At 39.7% G+C, this 16,932-nt stretch overlaps 2 protein-coding genes across 4 annotated transcripts in view; one reads left to right on the top strand and one right to left on the bottom strand.

The window, feature by feature from the left end:
- STAM2 (signal transducing adaptor molecule 2) overlaps positions 1 to 2,423 on the top strand; it is a 44,228-nt gene extending 41,805 nt beyond the window's left edge. For all 3 annotated transcript variants that reach the window (XM_037027785.1, XM_037027784.1, XM_037027783.1), the window contains one exon: positions 1,198 to 2,423. In XM_037027785.1, the coding sequence (XP_036883680.1) occupies positions 1,198 to 1,426 (229 nt within the window). In that variant the 3' untranslated portion in view covers positions 1,427 to 2,423. The remainder of the gene's footprint in view (positions 1 to 1,197) is intronic.
- A 6,359-nt stretch (positions 2,424 to 8,782) lies between these two features.
- LOC118974445 (dynein light chain Tctex-type 1-like) lies at positions 8,783 to 9,234 on the bottom strand. The gene has a single exon (XM_037027847.1). It carries the CDS (start codon positions 9,124 to 9,126, stop codon positions 8,794 to 8,796), a length of 333 nt encoding a protein of 110 aa, XP_036883742.1. The 5' UTR covers positions 9,127 to 9,234; the 3' UTR covers positions 8,783 to 8,793.
- Positions 9,235 to 16,932: the final 7,698 nt, after the last annotated feature.

Here is a 16,932-nt window from a genome sequence, read left to right as displayed (position 1 = left end):
ACTGAGATGGTCATCCATGGCTTACAATCTGGGTCTCTGGAACAAAATAAAGGTAACTGTCCCTTACTGGAACCCAGCCCATGATCTGTTCTGACACACATGTACCATAGCACTGTGCTGTAATCAGCCTCGCAGAGTAGTCCCAGCCATACTTATCAGTATGCACACCTACAAATCAGAAAACTGTTGTTATTTTGACTCTTAAAAAAAGTGTGTTTGAATTGTGGAATTTGTGGTCTAATTTTTTATATTAACACGTCTGTTCTGAAAATCATATTTAAATCTTGCTTTCTTTTACCTTTGTTAGCCACACAAAATGTTCATTCAGTATAGTCATGTGTAGATAATCTCTAAGCTCTCTCCCCACTCTTAAATTCCATCAGTGTAACTTTTAGATATCTGAAAATTAAATAAACCGTTCATATTGGTATTCAATTAAAATGTAAAGTTTTTATCTCGAAGGAGACTTAGGAATTATGGAGAAGAAACAGGTAATGTGAACATTACTCCTATACTGTAAGCAGTGTATTTGGTTCAATATACAAGTGTATGTCTTTTAAGATAAATTTATGTAGTTATAGGAGCAAACAGAAGTCCTGCAATTTAGTGTGATTTTTCAACTTAGTTGTTTTTTTAAACAGTGTTAATAAGTAAACTCTAGGTCAGGACTGTCTTGCAGGGAGATTAAGGATCTTGTGTGGAGTACACCATTCTCCTTGCCATCACTGATTTTATGTAGGTATTTGGATTAGGCCAACTATTACGGCAGCTTCGAGTGCCCTACCAAAGGAAGGTGTAAAGACTGTGACGGGAAAGGAGGGGATTGAGAGGGGAGGGAGAGTATGGGCTGACAGTGTACCTGAGCTGGAGTTTGTTCTCATTGAAGTTGGCCCAATATACCGCTGTCAGAAATAATCAGCGTCTCCTCAAAAGATTTTTAAATGATTTCAGATGAAATGGCCTTATATTATAGTCTTGGATTTTTTACTTTTTGAATACTTTCTTCTTACCAGATGTAAAAATTACATTTAACTGTGTTGGAAAGGGGGATTGAGTAAATCATTATCAGAATAGCACAGCTGGTAAGCTTAAAAAGAAAGAAAAGGCACTTGTCATTTTCTCAGGATGATTGATCTCAGACCATAACCTAGATAGCGCAAAGTAAACATGATTTTCTTTCTAAAATTTGGTTTGTAGCACTGGACAGGACACTCTTTCCAGGCCTGCGTACATGGACCAGAACTCTACCCTTCAGGCAGCCGCTGGCACAGCCGCTTACACACAGCAGAGGGGGCTGGCTGTGGGCCTGCCACCTTACCCGGGCACCGCGTCCAGTCTGCCGCCGCTGGCAGGCTTTCCGGTGGCAGTTCCAGCTCGTGCAGGTGCACAGCAGCAAACCAGTTACCACCAGCAGCCTCTCCTTTAGAGACAACCCACACGTTTCGTTCAGAGCCTTCATATATGTGTTATTCGACCATTATGATTCTAATCTGAAAATACTGGAAGAACATTTTTTTCATAACTCAAAAGGACAGACCATGAATAAATAAAGCACAAAATCTTCTTACTACTAGGCCATAAAAGGGTTTTTTTCCACTCGTTTCTTTGAAGTCAAACTTGTGAACAGAGGTAGCTTGAAGTTGTTTCCAGTTGGTTTTGTCTTAATTTCAAATTTCTCTACACAGATCTGGACACCCGTGGGTAGCCTTATGACACTAAACAGCATGAGATACGTACATTTTATAAAGAACCCCCCTGTACCCCGCAAACATCGTGATGATGGGGAGAGCACTGAAACCTTAAAATATATTTTGTATGCATATTTTTTTCAGTTTCCCACACACCACTATTTTAAAAGGTGACCATCTTTTTTGAGCATTTAGCTTGCCAGCATACTTCCTTTTGGCTCCTTAACTTGCAGTTGTATTTGCAGTACTTTCAGTTTTGCTCTCGGTGTATGTTGAGTAATAAATAGCATGTAATTGTCTGCAGAAGAGCTGTTTGGAAGGATCAAAAATATTTTGTTATTAGTAGTGAAGACCATGTCAGTGCAGATGACAAAGCATTTAGCTAGTCCCCCAGTCATGCCAGTTGTGGGCTAAGAAATGCCCCGTCAACCATTTCCATTACCTGCAGAACATTTATTTTCTTACAAGGGTCCCTGGTATTCAGAATGGCCACTACATTGACCTTTTCCAATGACTTTGGTTGTTCTGTAATGAAGACAGGGTCTGTTGTGTTCCTTTCCGCAGTGCAGTGTGCAGAGGTGCTGCATTTCCTTTTTATGGACGACAGGTGAACTTGAGCCATGAGACAGACCTAGTGATTTGATGTGATGTATGCCAGTCGTGGATGTTAAGTGTGTTTTTGTTGATACATTGCTTCTTTACAGAGGTGATGCAAGTACCATTGCTCTACCAGGCTGTCAGAAAAAACTGGCCATTCTTTTCAGGAGTGATTCTGAGTCTATGGAATAACAGCCAGCAGTGGATTGACAGGGAAGCTCTTGAGACAGCTTTTCTGAAGCTTACATTTTAAGTTAGTTTATAATGCTAATAGATTCCACTTTACAAGTCAGTAACTCAGTAGGGACTATCTTCTCTCCTAAAAATTTGCACACTACTGTAACGTCTAGCACTTTTTTAGATAACACAAAATCGAAAACAAGCCATAGTAGAAGCAGTAAGCTGTGTGTTATAGAAACACCAACAGCCCCCCCAATGTTATTTGCAGGAACAATTGATGTTAAAACTATATTCAGATTTCGATTTAAGAGTTTTTAGATGTATTCAAACTATCCAAGTTTCTTTGTATAAAAGAGGCAGCATCAAGAGTTCTAACTTCTTGCCCTGGCTGGTGTAGCTCAGTGGATTGAGCCCGGGCCTGCGAACCAGACGATCGCAGTTCGATTCCCAGTCAGGGTACATGCCTGGGTTGCGGGCCGGTTCCCAGCAGGGGACCCACAAGAGGCAACCATACATTGACATTTCTCTCCCTCTCTCCTTCCCCTTCCCCTCTAAAGATAAATAAATACAATCTTAAAAAAAAGTTCTAACTTCTTAATATAGAAGTCTGTTAAATTTATATCTGAAAAAAGGAAATACAAATACATATGCTTACAGATACATAACAACTGGAAAAATTATGGACATAGTGTATTTTTTTTAAAGATAATTGTATGGAAGCAAGATTTCTGCCCTTTTTTTACAGAACTCTGTAGTAGAAAGATTACCCTTAATCTTTTGTCATTTGCTGCTTAAAGAAACTTGATTCTAAATATATTGCTTTTTTTTTTTCAAAGAAATTGTATCCTAGAACAAATTAGTCCACTTGGTCTACATTTAAAGAGAAAAACAGTTAATATTGGAAAGCCCAGTTTCTGTCATTTTCTTATTTTAGATAAAGGGAGCAGGAAAGAAAGTTTCATGTTCTGTTTTTAATGCTTTAATGCTTCGTGTTCTGTTTTTCATTCCATATTTCTTTTCCCTTCCATGTGAATTCGATTATATACTTACAGAAAATTCTAAAATGGCACCTTACTTTCTGGAAACAAATCTATTCTTTTTTAAAGACTACAAAGCATAAAAAACATTTACAAAGCTGCTCTTGATAATAATGTTTTCATATATATGGAAAATCCTTTTTCTCCCAAACAATATTTAATAAACAGTTATTTTAATATTTGTATAAATATTTCATGTATAATTTTTGGTGGAATTGTAAAAGCTTAATTTTGCATAAGTCTGAGCTAGTCTGAATACTTGCACACCCCCTAAATCGGGATCAGTCAGTTTAGTTCACCTAATGTAGTTTTGGAATAATGTAATATGCAACATGTATGTAAATAGTATATATTGGCATTTATCTGTGAAATTTTATATATTCAGAAGTTTCTTCTCCCTGTTAAATTAAAAATAATTTTATTTTTGTCATACTGTAATGAAGTTTGTGTTGCAGGTTGTTGATAGTATAAAAATGTTAAATCAGTGTAGTGAGAATTTTTAGTGTTAAGAAATATAGGTTTGTTATTTTTCTTTTCCATAATCTAATGGATTGTATTTATTTTCAAACCTGTTTATAATTAAATGTTTTCTGCCAAAGGAACTGTTTAACATCAGATTTCTACATTGGGTTCATACTTACTGTTTTATATAAAAAATAAAAATAACTTCGGCTTTTTCACATAGAATCTTGGTACGTGAGAAAGAATTTCTGAAAATTAAAATAAAGTTTTCATTAATGTAGAAAACTTCCCCTGGTGTTAAAGTATGTGGAGTGGGATGTGTTCTCACAGCGTGGAAATGCAGTCTACAAGTACTTTCTTGGGATTTGGTGACTTGTTTAAAAAATTATCTGAACATGAAACAATTACAACATTTATCAGGATTTGAAGTTATTTGCAGATACATTGTTATCATATGCTATTTCAGTTGTTGGTTTTTGACCAGGTAAATTTCACTGTACATTTTGAAGATTTAATGATTAATTATAAAACTTTGCTTCCAGATTGTAAAAACTTGATTTTAAATGTATAAAAAGTTATGGCCTAGGGACTTTTTAAAAAGTTTTTTCTAGTACAATAAAAATGTATACCAAGGCTCCTGACTTCTGGGAGAGGATGGATTTGTTGAATTGTTACCATGACAAAGCTGGAGTTATTTTTGTAGGTGACAGGTTGTAAACAATATAGTACCAATCTGTCTATCATGCATAGTTTCTGTCAAAAGACATTTTTCTTATTTGCTTACATCAGTTTTTAGTGAAAAAATAAAGGGAGGACTCAATTCTAAGGATATAATTTTTTTGATTAGTTTCATTTACCTTCTTTTGAAGATTAAACATTTATTTTTAAAAGTTTTCCCAGAGGAATTACTTTAATTTTACCAAGTTAAATTAAAAAAATTACTGTGTCAGAAAGAGAAATTATGTTGCTTATATAGTCTAATGGGATGAATAGTGTCCCTCCAAAATTCATGTTCACCTAGAATGTCAGGATGTGACCGTATCCGGAAAAAGAGTCTTTGTAGGTAATTAGTTAAGTATCTAGAGGTGACATCCTGGATTTAGGGTGGGCCCTACAGCGAATCACTGATGCCCTTATAAAAAGAGGACATGGAGACACAGCGAGCAATGCAGTGAAGAGGGAGGCAGAGAGTGGAGTTATGCCCCACAAGCCGGGGACTGCCTGGGGCCACCAGCAGTCACAGGAAGAGGAAGTAAGGAGTCTTCTCTAGGGCCCTAGAGGGGCACCCTCTTCCTGATACCTTCAGCTCGAATTTTTAGCCTCTAGAACTGAGATAAGAAATTTATGTCGTTTGAAGCCACAGTTTGAGGTGCTTTGTCATACCCGCCCTAGGAAACTCATAAACATAGATAAAAGTGTACAGCAGAATCTGAGTACCAAGCTTTCCAAACTTTTATAAGATTTGATGATTAGTTATAAAATTGTCACAAGAGTTCTGAGACAAATGTCCTGTAGCAGTTGTTATGTTTTTTAAACTATAATGAAATTGCATGGATAAATGAAACCAAACCCTGGGTTACTCCTGTAACCCCATTTTTACTAATGTTTTAACACCTCGTCTGCATTTCAATAGTTGATTTCTTTATGCCAGAGGTGTTAAATTGTAATGGGCACATTTACTACTCACTCTTCTGCCCGTCTTGGGTAGTGGGTGTCAAAGGGAGACGTTGGAGGGCAAGCAGAGAACAGGAGAAATGACTGGGTGAATGTTCCCCACAAAGCCTGTTGAAGAATGGAGTTTGGTTTGTTTTAATTTCACAACATTTACTATCCTAAAGATGAACAGAAAGGCTTCAGAACAGCAAGTCAGTGACCTCTACTGATTACATTTTGGTCAAGAGAGGCAGCTGAGTTCTTAAAAAAAATGAGGTGACATCATATAACATAAAAGCCATTTCAAAGTGAGCATGATTCAGGCATTTAGTACATTCACAGTGTTGTATAACCACCACCTCTAGTTCCAAAATTAGATCTGTGTCTGTCTTTTTTTCACTTAGCCTAATGTTTCTGAGGTTCATCTCCACATAGACCACGTTATATGAGGTTCATATACCACAGCTTGTATATGCAGTCATAGGTTGCTGGATACTTGGGCAGTTTCCACATTTTGGCTGTTCTGAATAGTGCTGAGTACCACTTTTCAATTCTTTGGGATATATGCTTAAGTGGAAGTACTGGGTCATACAGTAATTCTATGTTTAATTTTTTGAGGAACTGCCAAACTTGCACAGCTGAACCATTTTACATTTCCACCAGCAATGACAAATGTTCTGATTTCTCTACATCCTCACCAAGACTTATTTCCATCTTCTTTTTCAATCCTCATCTGGCATTTTTTCATTGCTTTTAGAAAGATAGGAAGTGGGCAGGGAGAGAGAATGTGAGAGAGAAGCATTGACTGGTTGCCTTGTACGTGTCCTAACTGGGGATTGAACCTGCCACCTGGGCATGTACCCTGGCCAGGAATCAATCCCACAGCCTTTCCGTCTACAGCACAATGTTCCACCCAAGTGAGCCATACCAGCCAGGTGTTATTTTCTATTTTTTTAAATTATAGCCACCCTAGTGGATGTTGAAGTGGTACTTCATCGTTGTTTTAATTTGCATTTTCCTAATGACTAGTAATGTTGAGCATCTTTTCACATACTTGTTTGGCCATTTGTATATGAGGGGGGGACCTAAAAAATACCTAAATTATCCTTTGGAGGTCAGGCCCCTTGCAGTACAGGCTTCTCCCACTTGATGAGTGTTCTAGGAACCCATCTGTATCAGGGTACCTGCTGGCATTGTGAGAGGCTGAGTGCAGCTTCAGTGAATTGTTTTGGAAGACTTTCATTGCATTTGCCCATTTCATGAGGGGTGATTTACGAGTGCACCTGCCCACACTGCACTGAATGTTCAGCAGTTTTTGACCAAAAACAGCATGACCCCCCCATCCCACCCCCACCACCCTCCCTGTGCCCCACCCTCCCTATTCACCTGATCTCATTACAAGCGACTTTGTTTCCCTGGGTGAAAAAAGTCCTCAAAGGGAAACACTTTGCTAATGTGGAAGAGGTGAAACCAAAAACGGCAGAAGCAATGAAAGGCATAAAAACTGACGAGTTCGAAAACTGTTTTGAGCAGTGGAAAAAACGTCTTGATAGGTGTATTGCATCAAACAGAATACTGTGAAGGTGAAAAGTTTAAACATGTAAGAATAAATACACAATTTTTAATACATAAATTCCAGTTTTAGGGGTCCTCCCTTGTATCTTCTTTGGAAAAGTATCTATGTAAATCCTTTTCCCATTTTTTGAGTTGTTTGTCTTTTTGTTGTTGTCTTTGTTCTTTATGTCTTCTTTATGTATCTAGACCCTTACTAGATACATGATTTGCCAGTATTTTCTTCCATTTTGTAGGTTGTTCTTTTCTTGATGATGTTCTTTCATACGCACAAGTTGTTAATTTTTATGAAGTCCAGTATATCTTTTTTCTTTTGTTGCTTATGCTTTTGGTGTCATCATATCTAAGAGTCCATTGCCAAATCCAGGGTCATGAAGATTTCCTCATTTTCTTCTAAGAGTTTTATGGTTTCAGCTCCTATAATGAGGTCTCTGGTCGATTTTGAGTTCATTTTTGTATGTGGTGTGAGGGAGGCATCCAGCTTCGTTCTTTTGCAGGAGATAGTTATCCCAACACCATTTGTTGAAGAGACTGTTTTCACCTGCCACTTCTGGACACTGCCATCACATACCATAATGGTAGTCTGCTCTGCTTTCCAGCTGTGGCGGATCAGCCCCGTAGCTGTGGAGTGTGCAGGTTTAGAGAGCCTTGGCCTCATCTGATCACTGCTACCGCGTGTCTGAAGGGGAGTCAGTGCTATCTTGTTAGGATGTGGCTCCCAGGGGTGAAAATCGAATGGATAGATGTGTTAGGTAACAATATAGAGGTGCTTTTTAGCTGTCACATATTTTTTTCCTTTCAAGGAACTTCAGACAAATATTTTGAAAAATGCATTGTTTAAAAAGAAAAATGGGACTTAAAATCCCAGCTGAAAGTAATCCTACTTCTTTTCCTGGGAACCCCCCCCCCCGCCCCCAGGGATTTTTACCTGTATGTCATTGGTCAGAACCGGGCCAAAAGGCTACTTACTTAGTGGCAAGTGAGTCTGGGAAAGTGAGCATTTTGCTTTCCAGACTCTAAATAGAGAGAAGGCAGAGGAGAAGATTGGGAATGAAAACAGAGTTCCATTCTGCGGCACCTGTCAGTACAAAGTCAGATTGCTCTGTTGCTATTCCACGGTCAATTAAGCTCTTGTTAAGATTCTCTGATATAAGCATACCATCGCTTTTAGTCAATAAAGACTAGAATTAATATAATTACACTTGACCTGATTGTTACAACGGAGACTTTTTTTAAAAAATTGGATTAATTTATTCTAACCAAAGTACAAAGTAGGGAAAATTAGTGTGTTTAAATCACTTCGGAGAGTAGAGAAAGTTTCACGCTGGCAGACCGGACTTTCAGCTCCTTTGAACAGAGAGACTCGGAGTTGAGGCAAGTGGCGGTCCAGGCCTTCCTCGGCCCGAGGAGAACAAGTCTTCTGATGGAGGGTGTGCCGACCACAAAATGGTGCGGTCATTTGGGTTTCTTCTCTTCAGTTTGAGAGTGTCACAGAAGCAAAAAGAGAATAGGGAAGGTGTTTGCTGAGTTCACGGCTGGTGGTTAACAAAGATGGAAGAGAAATGCTGAGACAAAAGGAAGAAGAGCCCAGGCGAACGAGGAGGTCAGGTGGACAGTCTGAAGGCGCTGATGATGCAGCACATGGTCTTTGTTCTCCCATCACCGGTGCAGCACCCATCAGGAGAGCTGTTCCAGAAGCAAGAACTTGCCTGTGTAATCCTGTTCTGCATAATTACACAGGTCACAATATACTGAAGTGGTTTTCCCAGTTTGGTGATTTGGCTTAAAGCCTGTTCTACCACACTCGCGGCCCACTGATTGACTTTGCTGTGCCGATAGGTATCACCATCAACATCACGTTCCGTAGCCTCCTTTACAACGTTGCTCACGTCATCCACAACAAAAGCATTCTCTTCCGCATTCTGGAAGTCTTCCATCTTTTCTCTGGCGTGTTGCCTCCCTAAATCTGAGACTTTTTTTTTAAAAGACCGTCTCAAGAGAGAGAGTAGGCCCTGCAAGTGGAGATGGGGATAAAAGTTTCAAACTGCTGTCTCTTCTATTTCAAAACAGATGAGGAAATTAGAGATTTATTAGCAGTCCTTCATTCATTCAACATTATTATATGCTGGGGACACTGAGAACTTGGGTTTCCAAACCTGAGTTGTATTTGTGGCTTCACCACATACTAACTAGTTGCATAATGGTAGACATCGCACTTGACTCGGTTGAAAACCATTTCCACACATACTGTCATTGACTTCTCATAACACTTGTTAGGGAGAGAGGTGGACAAAGAGACGAATCCTCACAAACTAGTAAGTGGCAAAACTGGGGTTCTACACCAGGCTCTGACTGACGAGCAAGCATGTGCTTTGACTCACTATACTGGTGTGACTATTACCTAGGAATAATTGTGTAATAAGGTTGTCAAGTAATAGGCTGCAACAGCTTCCTTCCCCACAAAACACAGATTAACGGGGTCCCAAAGGGCTGACCTCGGTAGAAAGTGCCTGCCGTTGTGAGAATACTCCTGTAGGAAGAGCGTAACAGTGGCTGGAGCTACTTAATGTGCACAAGCAGTACAAATAGCTGTCACACACGTGGGCTGACGGGACCAGAGCTTGATGTAAACAGACAGGCTCTGAGAGTCTGTGAGGAGGAGGGGGGTCAAACATCAGAGAAAACAACTTAAGGAAGCTTACTGAATTCTGTATTTTGTGAGTAGAAAAGAGCGAACCTCAAGGAATTTCTCTGAAGAAAACACTTGGTGATAACTAGATGAGGCTGTTTTGAAAAGGAGAGTGTTCTAACTTGACGTGAACTGATGGGACCTGGGGCCGACACACACAGCCCAGTTTCTCCAGAATCAGAGTTGCTGAGTAAATCATTCAGCCTGAGCTCGGGGCTCTGTTAGCTTCTGGATTGGAGCCAAACTCTTCAGAATTGTGCTTTAGTTTGGATCTTCATGATCCCACCATGGGCAGCCCTTCTGACCCCTCCACTTTCCTGCATACAGCTAGATTCCAGTCCCCAAACCTAAAATTCCTGGGGTGCCAGTTCTGCTTTTTCACACCTGTGCTTGGCCCTGTTATTTTTCACTGCCTGAAATTCTTGCACCCATCAAACAAATCGTCTCTTCAAGTGTCAGCCCAAATGTCCCTGATTCTGGCCCCTAGTAACCATGCTGCACATCTGTAGCATTTTTTGACTAAAACTTTGCAGGAAAAGGCATTTGGTGCTTTCCCCTTCTCCTGGCTTAGAAGGCAAGTGCAATGTTAGGAAACAAAGCAATTGTTCTGTGACCATGAGGAAGAAAGTTACGATGGCTTAGGAAGATTAAAAGTACCTGGCTCCTTTTTTGGAGGGTGTGGGTTAGAACTTGCTTATTTATTTATTTATCTATTGATCTATTTTTAAATTTTATTATTCAAGTACAGTTGTCTGCATTTCCCCCACCTCTCCCCCCACCACCCCAGCCATCCCCACCTTCCTCCCCTGATTCCACCTTTTTTGGTTTTGTCTATGTGTCCTTTATAGTTGTTCCTGAAAACCCTTCCTCTCCCCCCCCACACATTATCCTGTTACCTCCGCTCTGGTCACTATCAGATTGCTCTTAATTTCAGTGTCTCTGGTTATATTTTGCTTGCTTGTTTGCTTTGTTGATTAGGTTCCACTTGAAGGTGAGATACGGTGTTTGTCTTTCACCACCTGGTTTATTTCACCCAGCATAATGCTTTCCAGTTCCATCCATGCTGTTGCAAAAGGTAGGAGCTCCTTCTTTTTTTCTGCTGCATAGAATTCCATCATGTAAATGTACCATAGTTTGGCTCCTTGATGACAACTTTGATAGTTGATAGTCAATTGTAGACTATCTTCCTCTGGACTACTTCTTATGTGGAAAAAAAAATAAGCCCTTGATCTGTTACCCCTACTTGTCTAGACTGCTGTTGGTAGGGTTTTGCTATTTGTATCTGAAAGCGTTGCTACCCCTACTAGGTCTGTAAAATTCTTTAGAATTTGGAGCTGTGCTTAATTCATTGGTATATCCCTAGGGCCCAGCTTAGGCACATGAAATGTTTGTGAGATGAAAAATAAAAATGGATTTAGCAGAGAGCTGCACAGCCCCTTACAGTGCCTGGCGTTCAATAAATGTGAGTTTTGTTTGACCCTTTTTTATCTTTGCGCTTGTTGTTTATCATCATCATTCCATTTTAACATGTAAAATCAGGATGTATTTTACAGTAGATCAGCATGTATTATAAGATTTCATTTTATTCCCTTAAACCTATTCAATCAATGATGCATCTTAAACAAGTTGTCTTAGAATTCAGGGAACACGGCACTATTTTAACTATCAAGAGACAAGGGAACTAAGGTCCAGCGTAAGTGTCAAAAAGGCCAATGGCTCTAGTTTAAAAAAAACTCTTAGTGTCTCCAGTGCTCATCAAATGATATCCTGGATGCTTTCCAGAACAGGATGCTCATTTCTTCACTCCGAGGCCAGGGACTGCGGCAGAAGCAGAGGCACACTGAACATTTCTTTCTGACTTGTGGCAGGAAACTACACCGACCCTTGCTGTGGGCTGGGGAAGGAACTGGTTATGAAAAACACTCAATAATGGAGTCATCTAGAAGATTGAAAGGTCACAGATACTCAGACAGGTGACATTAGTAAGAGGCATTGCAAGAGGACATGGGGATTAAGGGCAAAGCAAATTCTATATAATGGTCTTGACGATACTGGATAGCTTGACTTTGACATCCCACATAATTATTATATATATGGTTACAAACCACTAGTATGGATTCATTCAAGTTCCCCAACTTTGCATTTCTATAAGCCTGTGTTTTTCACTGGGCACAGAAAAATAGAAAAACTACAACTCGAACATTGCTTGGTATTTATTTACATCATTTGGCATCCTAATTTGAACTTTTAGAAGAATACTTCCTTTAAATGTTGTAGAAAGAATGAACATAATTTATGACAACCACGAAAAATGGCAGAATGAAGGCGAAGGACAGAGGTGATCAGATTGTATAACTGCCCAGTTAAGTAAGCTACCCTTTATGTGCCAGATTGTATTGTTTGTATTTTTTTACTCTTCTCCTTTCCTCTTCTCCTCTGAGAGGATTGTACATATCTGCCGGTGCCCTTGACCCCTGGAGTAGCATGCTCCCATTCAGTGATTTCGGTACTGGTTGCAGGTCATGCCTTGCCAATGGATATGAGCAGATGCAACAGAGATGCCCACACCTAAGCAGAGGTTTAAAGAGGCCTCATGAAATCCCGAGCGCTCTGGTTTCTTCCTCTCCACAGCTGGCATGTCTCAGACCAGGGCTGCTGCTTCAGCCTGGGCCTGGGAGTGGAAAGAAGTGAGCAACAGCCCGGACCAGATACAGGGGCCTAGCTGATGTTATAATCCACTAAGATTTTAGGATTGTTTGTTATCAGAGATGACAAATATTGCAGATAAAAGAAATAGAGTATAAAAAACTTAGACTAGTTACTAGGTAGCATCTCAATGCAATTCTCTATTTACAGTATGTGTATGAGTCATTTTAATAGTAATCATACCTAAAACTTAGATTGTTAAAATTTACTTCAATTGCTATCTGTATCATTTGTACTCTTTAAAACAGTACCCTTTCACTAGGTTTTATGGTATATAATCTTCTTAAAGACTTATTTATTTTTAGAGAGAGGGAAAGGAGGGAGAAAGGGAAAGAAATATCAGTGTGTGGTTGCCTCTCACAAGCCCCGCAGTGGGGACCCAGCCTGCAACCCAGGCATGTGCCCTGACTAGGAATCCAACCAGTGACCTTTCAGTTTGCAGGCCTGTGCTCAATCCACTGAGTCACACCAGCCAGGGCTATAGAATATACATTTTTTTTAGGCTAAGAAAGAAAGCAGTTTTTGAATCTGATTTCTAAAAACATTACAATAGTCTTTAATATCAGAAAGGTGCATGGTTTATGTACCCTTTTAACAGATTTTCAATCAATATTTGAGCCAGAGCATTGGGAGACAGTGGAAGGGGGAGAGAAAATCCTGGACAAATTCTTTAGAACAAGAGAAAGTAGATCCCCCAAGAAAGCAACTCATAAGTTTATAGCAGGGTTGTTTGGGCATAAATGTAAAAGTTTACTTCCGCACACCCATAATATGCAATTACACACATGTGCCACTATTGTGAGTTTGTATGCTCCTAGCTTAAAAATACAGTGTTCCCCTAGATGTATAGACTCAAGACAAAATGTATTATGATTTGATTTTTAAATATGAAATGCAGTGTCATCTTATGATTATGAGCTCTGAGAATTCTGTAAATCACTTTTTTTTAAAATGGCACCTTGGACAGGACTTCTTCTGTAGGAAGTACATAACAAAATGTTTATTAAGTGACAGCATAAAGTGTATGAAGAGGGCATTTGTTGCTGACAAAGTGATTCAACACTGTTCAATGTTTTAGGGAAGAAAGCGGAGTGTAATAGTGGTCACCTGCTCCTGAGCCGTTCATTCTCTTGAGAGTAGATTCCTAATTTGCTAAATGTGGGGTTTGTTCTGAGTCTAGATGGTTACTAAATTCCCTTCTGGGTATAACATTTAAAATTTTTTTTAATAAAAATATAAAATAAAATTTTATTTGGGGGTACTTTTAGATTTACAAAAAGTTGTGAAGATAGTACAGAAGTGTACATTTAGTTTCCCCTATTATAAATATTTTACCTTACTGCGGTACACTTGTCACAGTTTTAAAAAAGATTTTATTCATTTATTTTTAGAGGGAGGGGAAGAGAGGGAGGAAGACAGGGAGAGGAACACTGATTGGAATTGGTTGCCTCTGGCATGTGCCCAGCCCAGTGGTGGAACCACAACCCAGGCATGTGCCCTGACTGGGAATTGAACTGGCGACTTCCTGCTTTGCACAATGATGCCCAGCCAACTGAGCCACACCGGTTGTCACAATTTCTAAACCAATTTTAATATTTTCACTAAAGTCCATACTTTATTCACCTTCCTTAGTTTTTGCCTAATGCCCTATTTCTGTTCCAGGATACCACACATTTAGTCGTCAAGTTCCATTAGGCTCCTTTGGGCTGTGACAGTTTCTCAGACTTTCCTCGTTTTTGATGACCGTCACAGTTTTGAGAATTACCAGTCACCACCACGTTTGTAGACTAGCCCTCAGTTGGGATTTGTGTGGTGTTTCCCTCACAATGAGACTGGTGTTATGGGTTTCAGGGAGGAAAAAACTACAAGGGTGAAGTGACTCTTATAATATCAAGGGTAAGTACTACCACCCTGACGTCACCGTTAATGTTGATTTGGATCGCCTGGCTGAGGTAGTGTTTGTCCACTTTCTCCACGTCCCCCTTTCTACGTTGCACTCTGGACGGAAGTCACTACTAATTTGCAGTCCATACGTAAGGAGGGCGAGTTTGGTTCTTCTTCTTCTTTTTATTTTTTTAGTACTTTACTTTCTGGCACAGTAAGATGCTTCAGGCTCGTCTTGTCTATTTCCTGCCCCTGTCCTAGAATAAGCTATTTCTTCGAGGTATCTGGGTTTCTTTCATTTGATGATGGTATTAGAAACCAAGACCTGGATACTAGGTATGTTTGTTGCTATTGAGATGTTATTTCTAGGCCTTTGGTTGAAAACAGAAAAGTATATGTGTGTATACTAACTTTGTATATACACATATCTACAAATACTTCATTATATAGCTATCAGTATCTATATTAAGCTACACTTGAGCTCGTACTGAGGTCTCTGATTTGAATCCATTACCACATGGACCATCCTAGGCCTCTCCCCTTGCTTATCTGTAACCATCCACCCCAGCCACGCACAACCTGCCTCTCGTCATCTGCTGTCCATACTTACTGGTGCTTTTTCAATGGCAGTATATATGTATAGTGATTTCAGCATTGTTGACTCATACTCCTCAGGCAACAAGTTGGTGAACAGGTAGCTGCTCATGCACAATTGCTTTTGCATTTAGTCCTACCGATGCCATTCACTTCCAAAGTTACTTGGAAATGAAGTTGTTTCATGTAAGTGTAATACAGTTAGGTTCTTTTGTCACGTTCTGCATTCTATTCTGGAATCTCCCAACTTCCTAAATGATTTTTTGAAAATTACATACATTAAGGTTCACTCTTTATGCTGTACATTTCTATATGTTTGGCCGATGCATAATGTCCTGTGGCCACTATTACAGTGTCAAACAGAATAGCTTCAGTTTTAGGATTTGACCATCTTAAATAATCCCCTGGGCTTCATCTAGTCTAGTCAACCCTCCTCCTCCTGAGTCAACTGTTTGCAGTCTTTGTAGCTTTGCCCTTTCCAGAGTCTCATGTAATCATATAGTATATATCCCCAGACTGGCCTCCTTCACTTATCAATATGCTTTTAAGGTTTATCCATGTCTTTTTATAGCTTTTAGCTCATTCCCTTTTATGAATGAATAGTATTCCATTGTATGATTTTACCATTTGTTTCTCCATTTACTTATTGTATGACATCTTGGTTGCTTCCAGTTTGGGACAATTATGAATAAAGCTATGGTAAATATTTGTGTGCTGTTTTTGAGTGGACTCCAGTTTTCAAATCAACTGCTTAGGTACCTAGGAGCAGCATGATTGCTGTATTGTATGGTAAGACTATGTTTAACTTATTAAGAAACTAGCAAACTATCTCCCACAGTGGCTGTGCCATATAGCATTTCCATCAGCAATGAATCAGAGTTCCTCAGTTATTAAAAAAAAAGTAGCCATTATGATAGATGAATAATGGTATTATATTGTCATTTTAAATTGCATTTCCCTAATGACAAGTGATGTTGAGCATCTTTTCATATGCTTATTTGCTACCTATATATCTTCTTTGTTAAGGTGTCTGCACAATTTTGGTCTATTTTTAAAATTGGGTTGTTTTCCTACTGTTGAGTTTTGAGATATATATATATATTTCTCCAAAAAAAGATTTTTTGGAATCAAACCCATGCAACCTTTCAGTCTGCAGACCAGCGAGCACTCAATCCACCAAGGCACAGTGGCCAGGGCTCTTTGTCTAACTTTAAAATTGGGTTGTCTTCTTATTATTACTGAGTTGTAAGATTTCTTTTATATGTGTGTGTGTGGGTACACATATCTGGGGGCTGTATTTTCACTTCCTTGATAGTGCCCATTGAAGTACAAAAGTTTATAATTTTGATTAAGTCCAATTTGTTGTTTTTTTTTGTTGCTAGTTCTATTGGTGTCAAATCTAAGAATCCATTGCCAATGTTTTCTTCTAATAGTTGTACATCGTTAACTTGTTCACTTAGGTCTTTGGTCTATTTTGAGTTAACTTTTGTATGGATCAAACTTCATTCTTTGAGTCCTGGGGCTGGATGCAGTGACAGCTCTCCCTGAGTGCCACCCCTAACGTAGGAGCCGAGTGCTTGGTAGAGGGGCCGCAGTCTCAAGGACCCTTTTCCCTGCCTCTCCACGGGCAGTCAGGACCCCAGGATTCTCAGAGGTGCTGAGTTCTCCCTAGTGCCTCCATGCCGTGAGTGGGCGGGGCAGGGCCAAAGAAGGGAGCCCCCACCTCTCTGCTGCCTGTGACGGGAACTTAGCCTCAGCAACAGGGGTCTAGGGCAGGATGACAAATGCTGGTGTCCCTTACCTCCCAGGAAGGTGACCCTCTCAGTGAGAGCTGAGGGGAGAGGGAGGCCTGCGTTCGAGGCTGCACCGG

The sequence above is a fragment of the Sturnira hondurensis genome, unplaced genomic scaffold (genome assembly GCF_014824575.4).
Source record: "Sturnira hondurensis isolate 20B ecotype Veracruz unplaced genomic scaffold, ASM1482457v3 Scaffold0019428, whole genome shotgun sequence".
NCBI lineage: Eukaryota > Metazoa > Chordata > Mammalia > Chiroptera > Phyllostomidae > Sturnira > Sturnira hondurensis.
The sequence above is the reverse complement of the archived record's forward strand: the minus strand, read 5'-3'. Positions and strand labels throughout refer to the sequence as shown.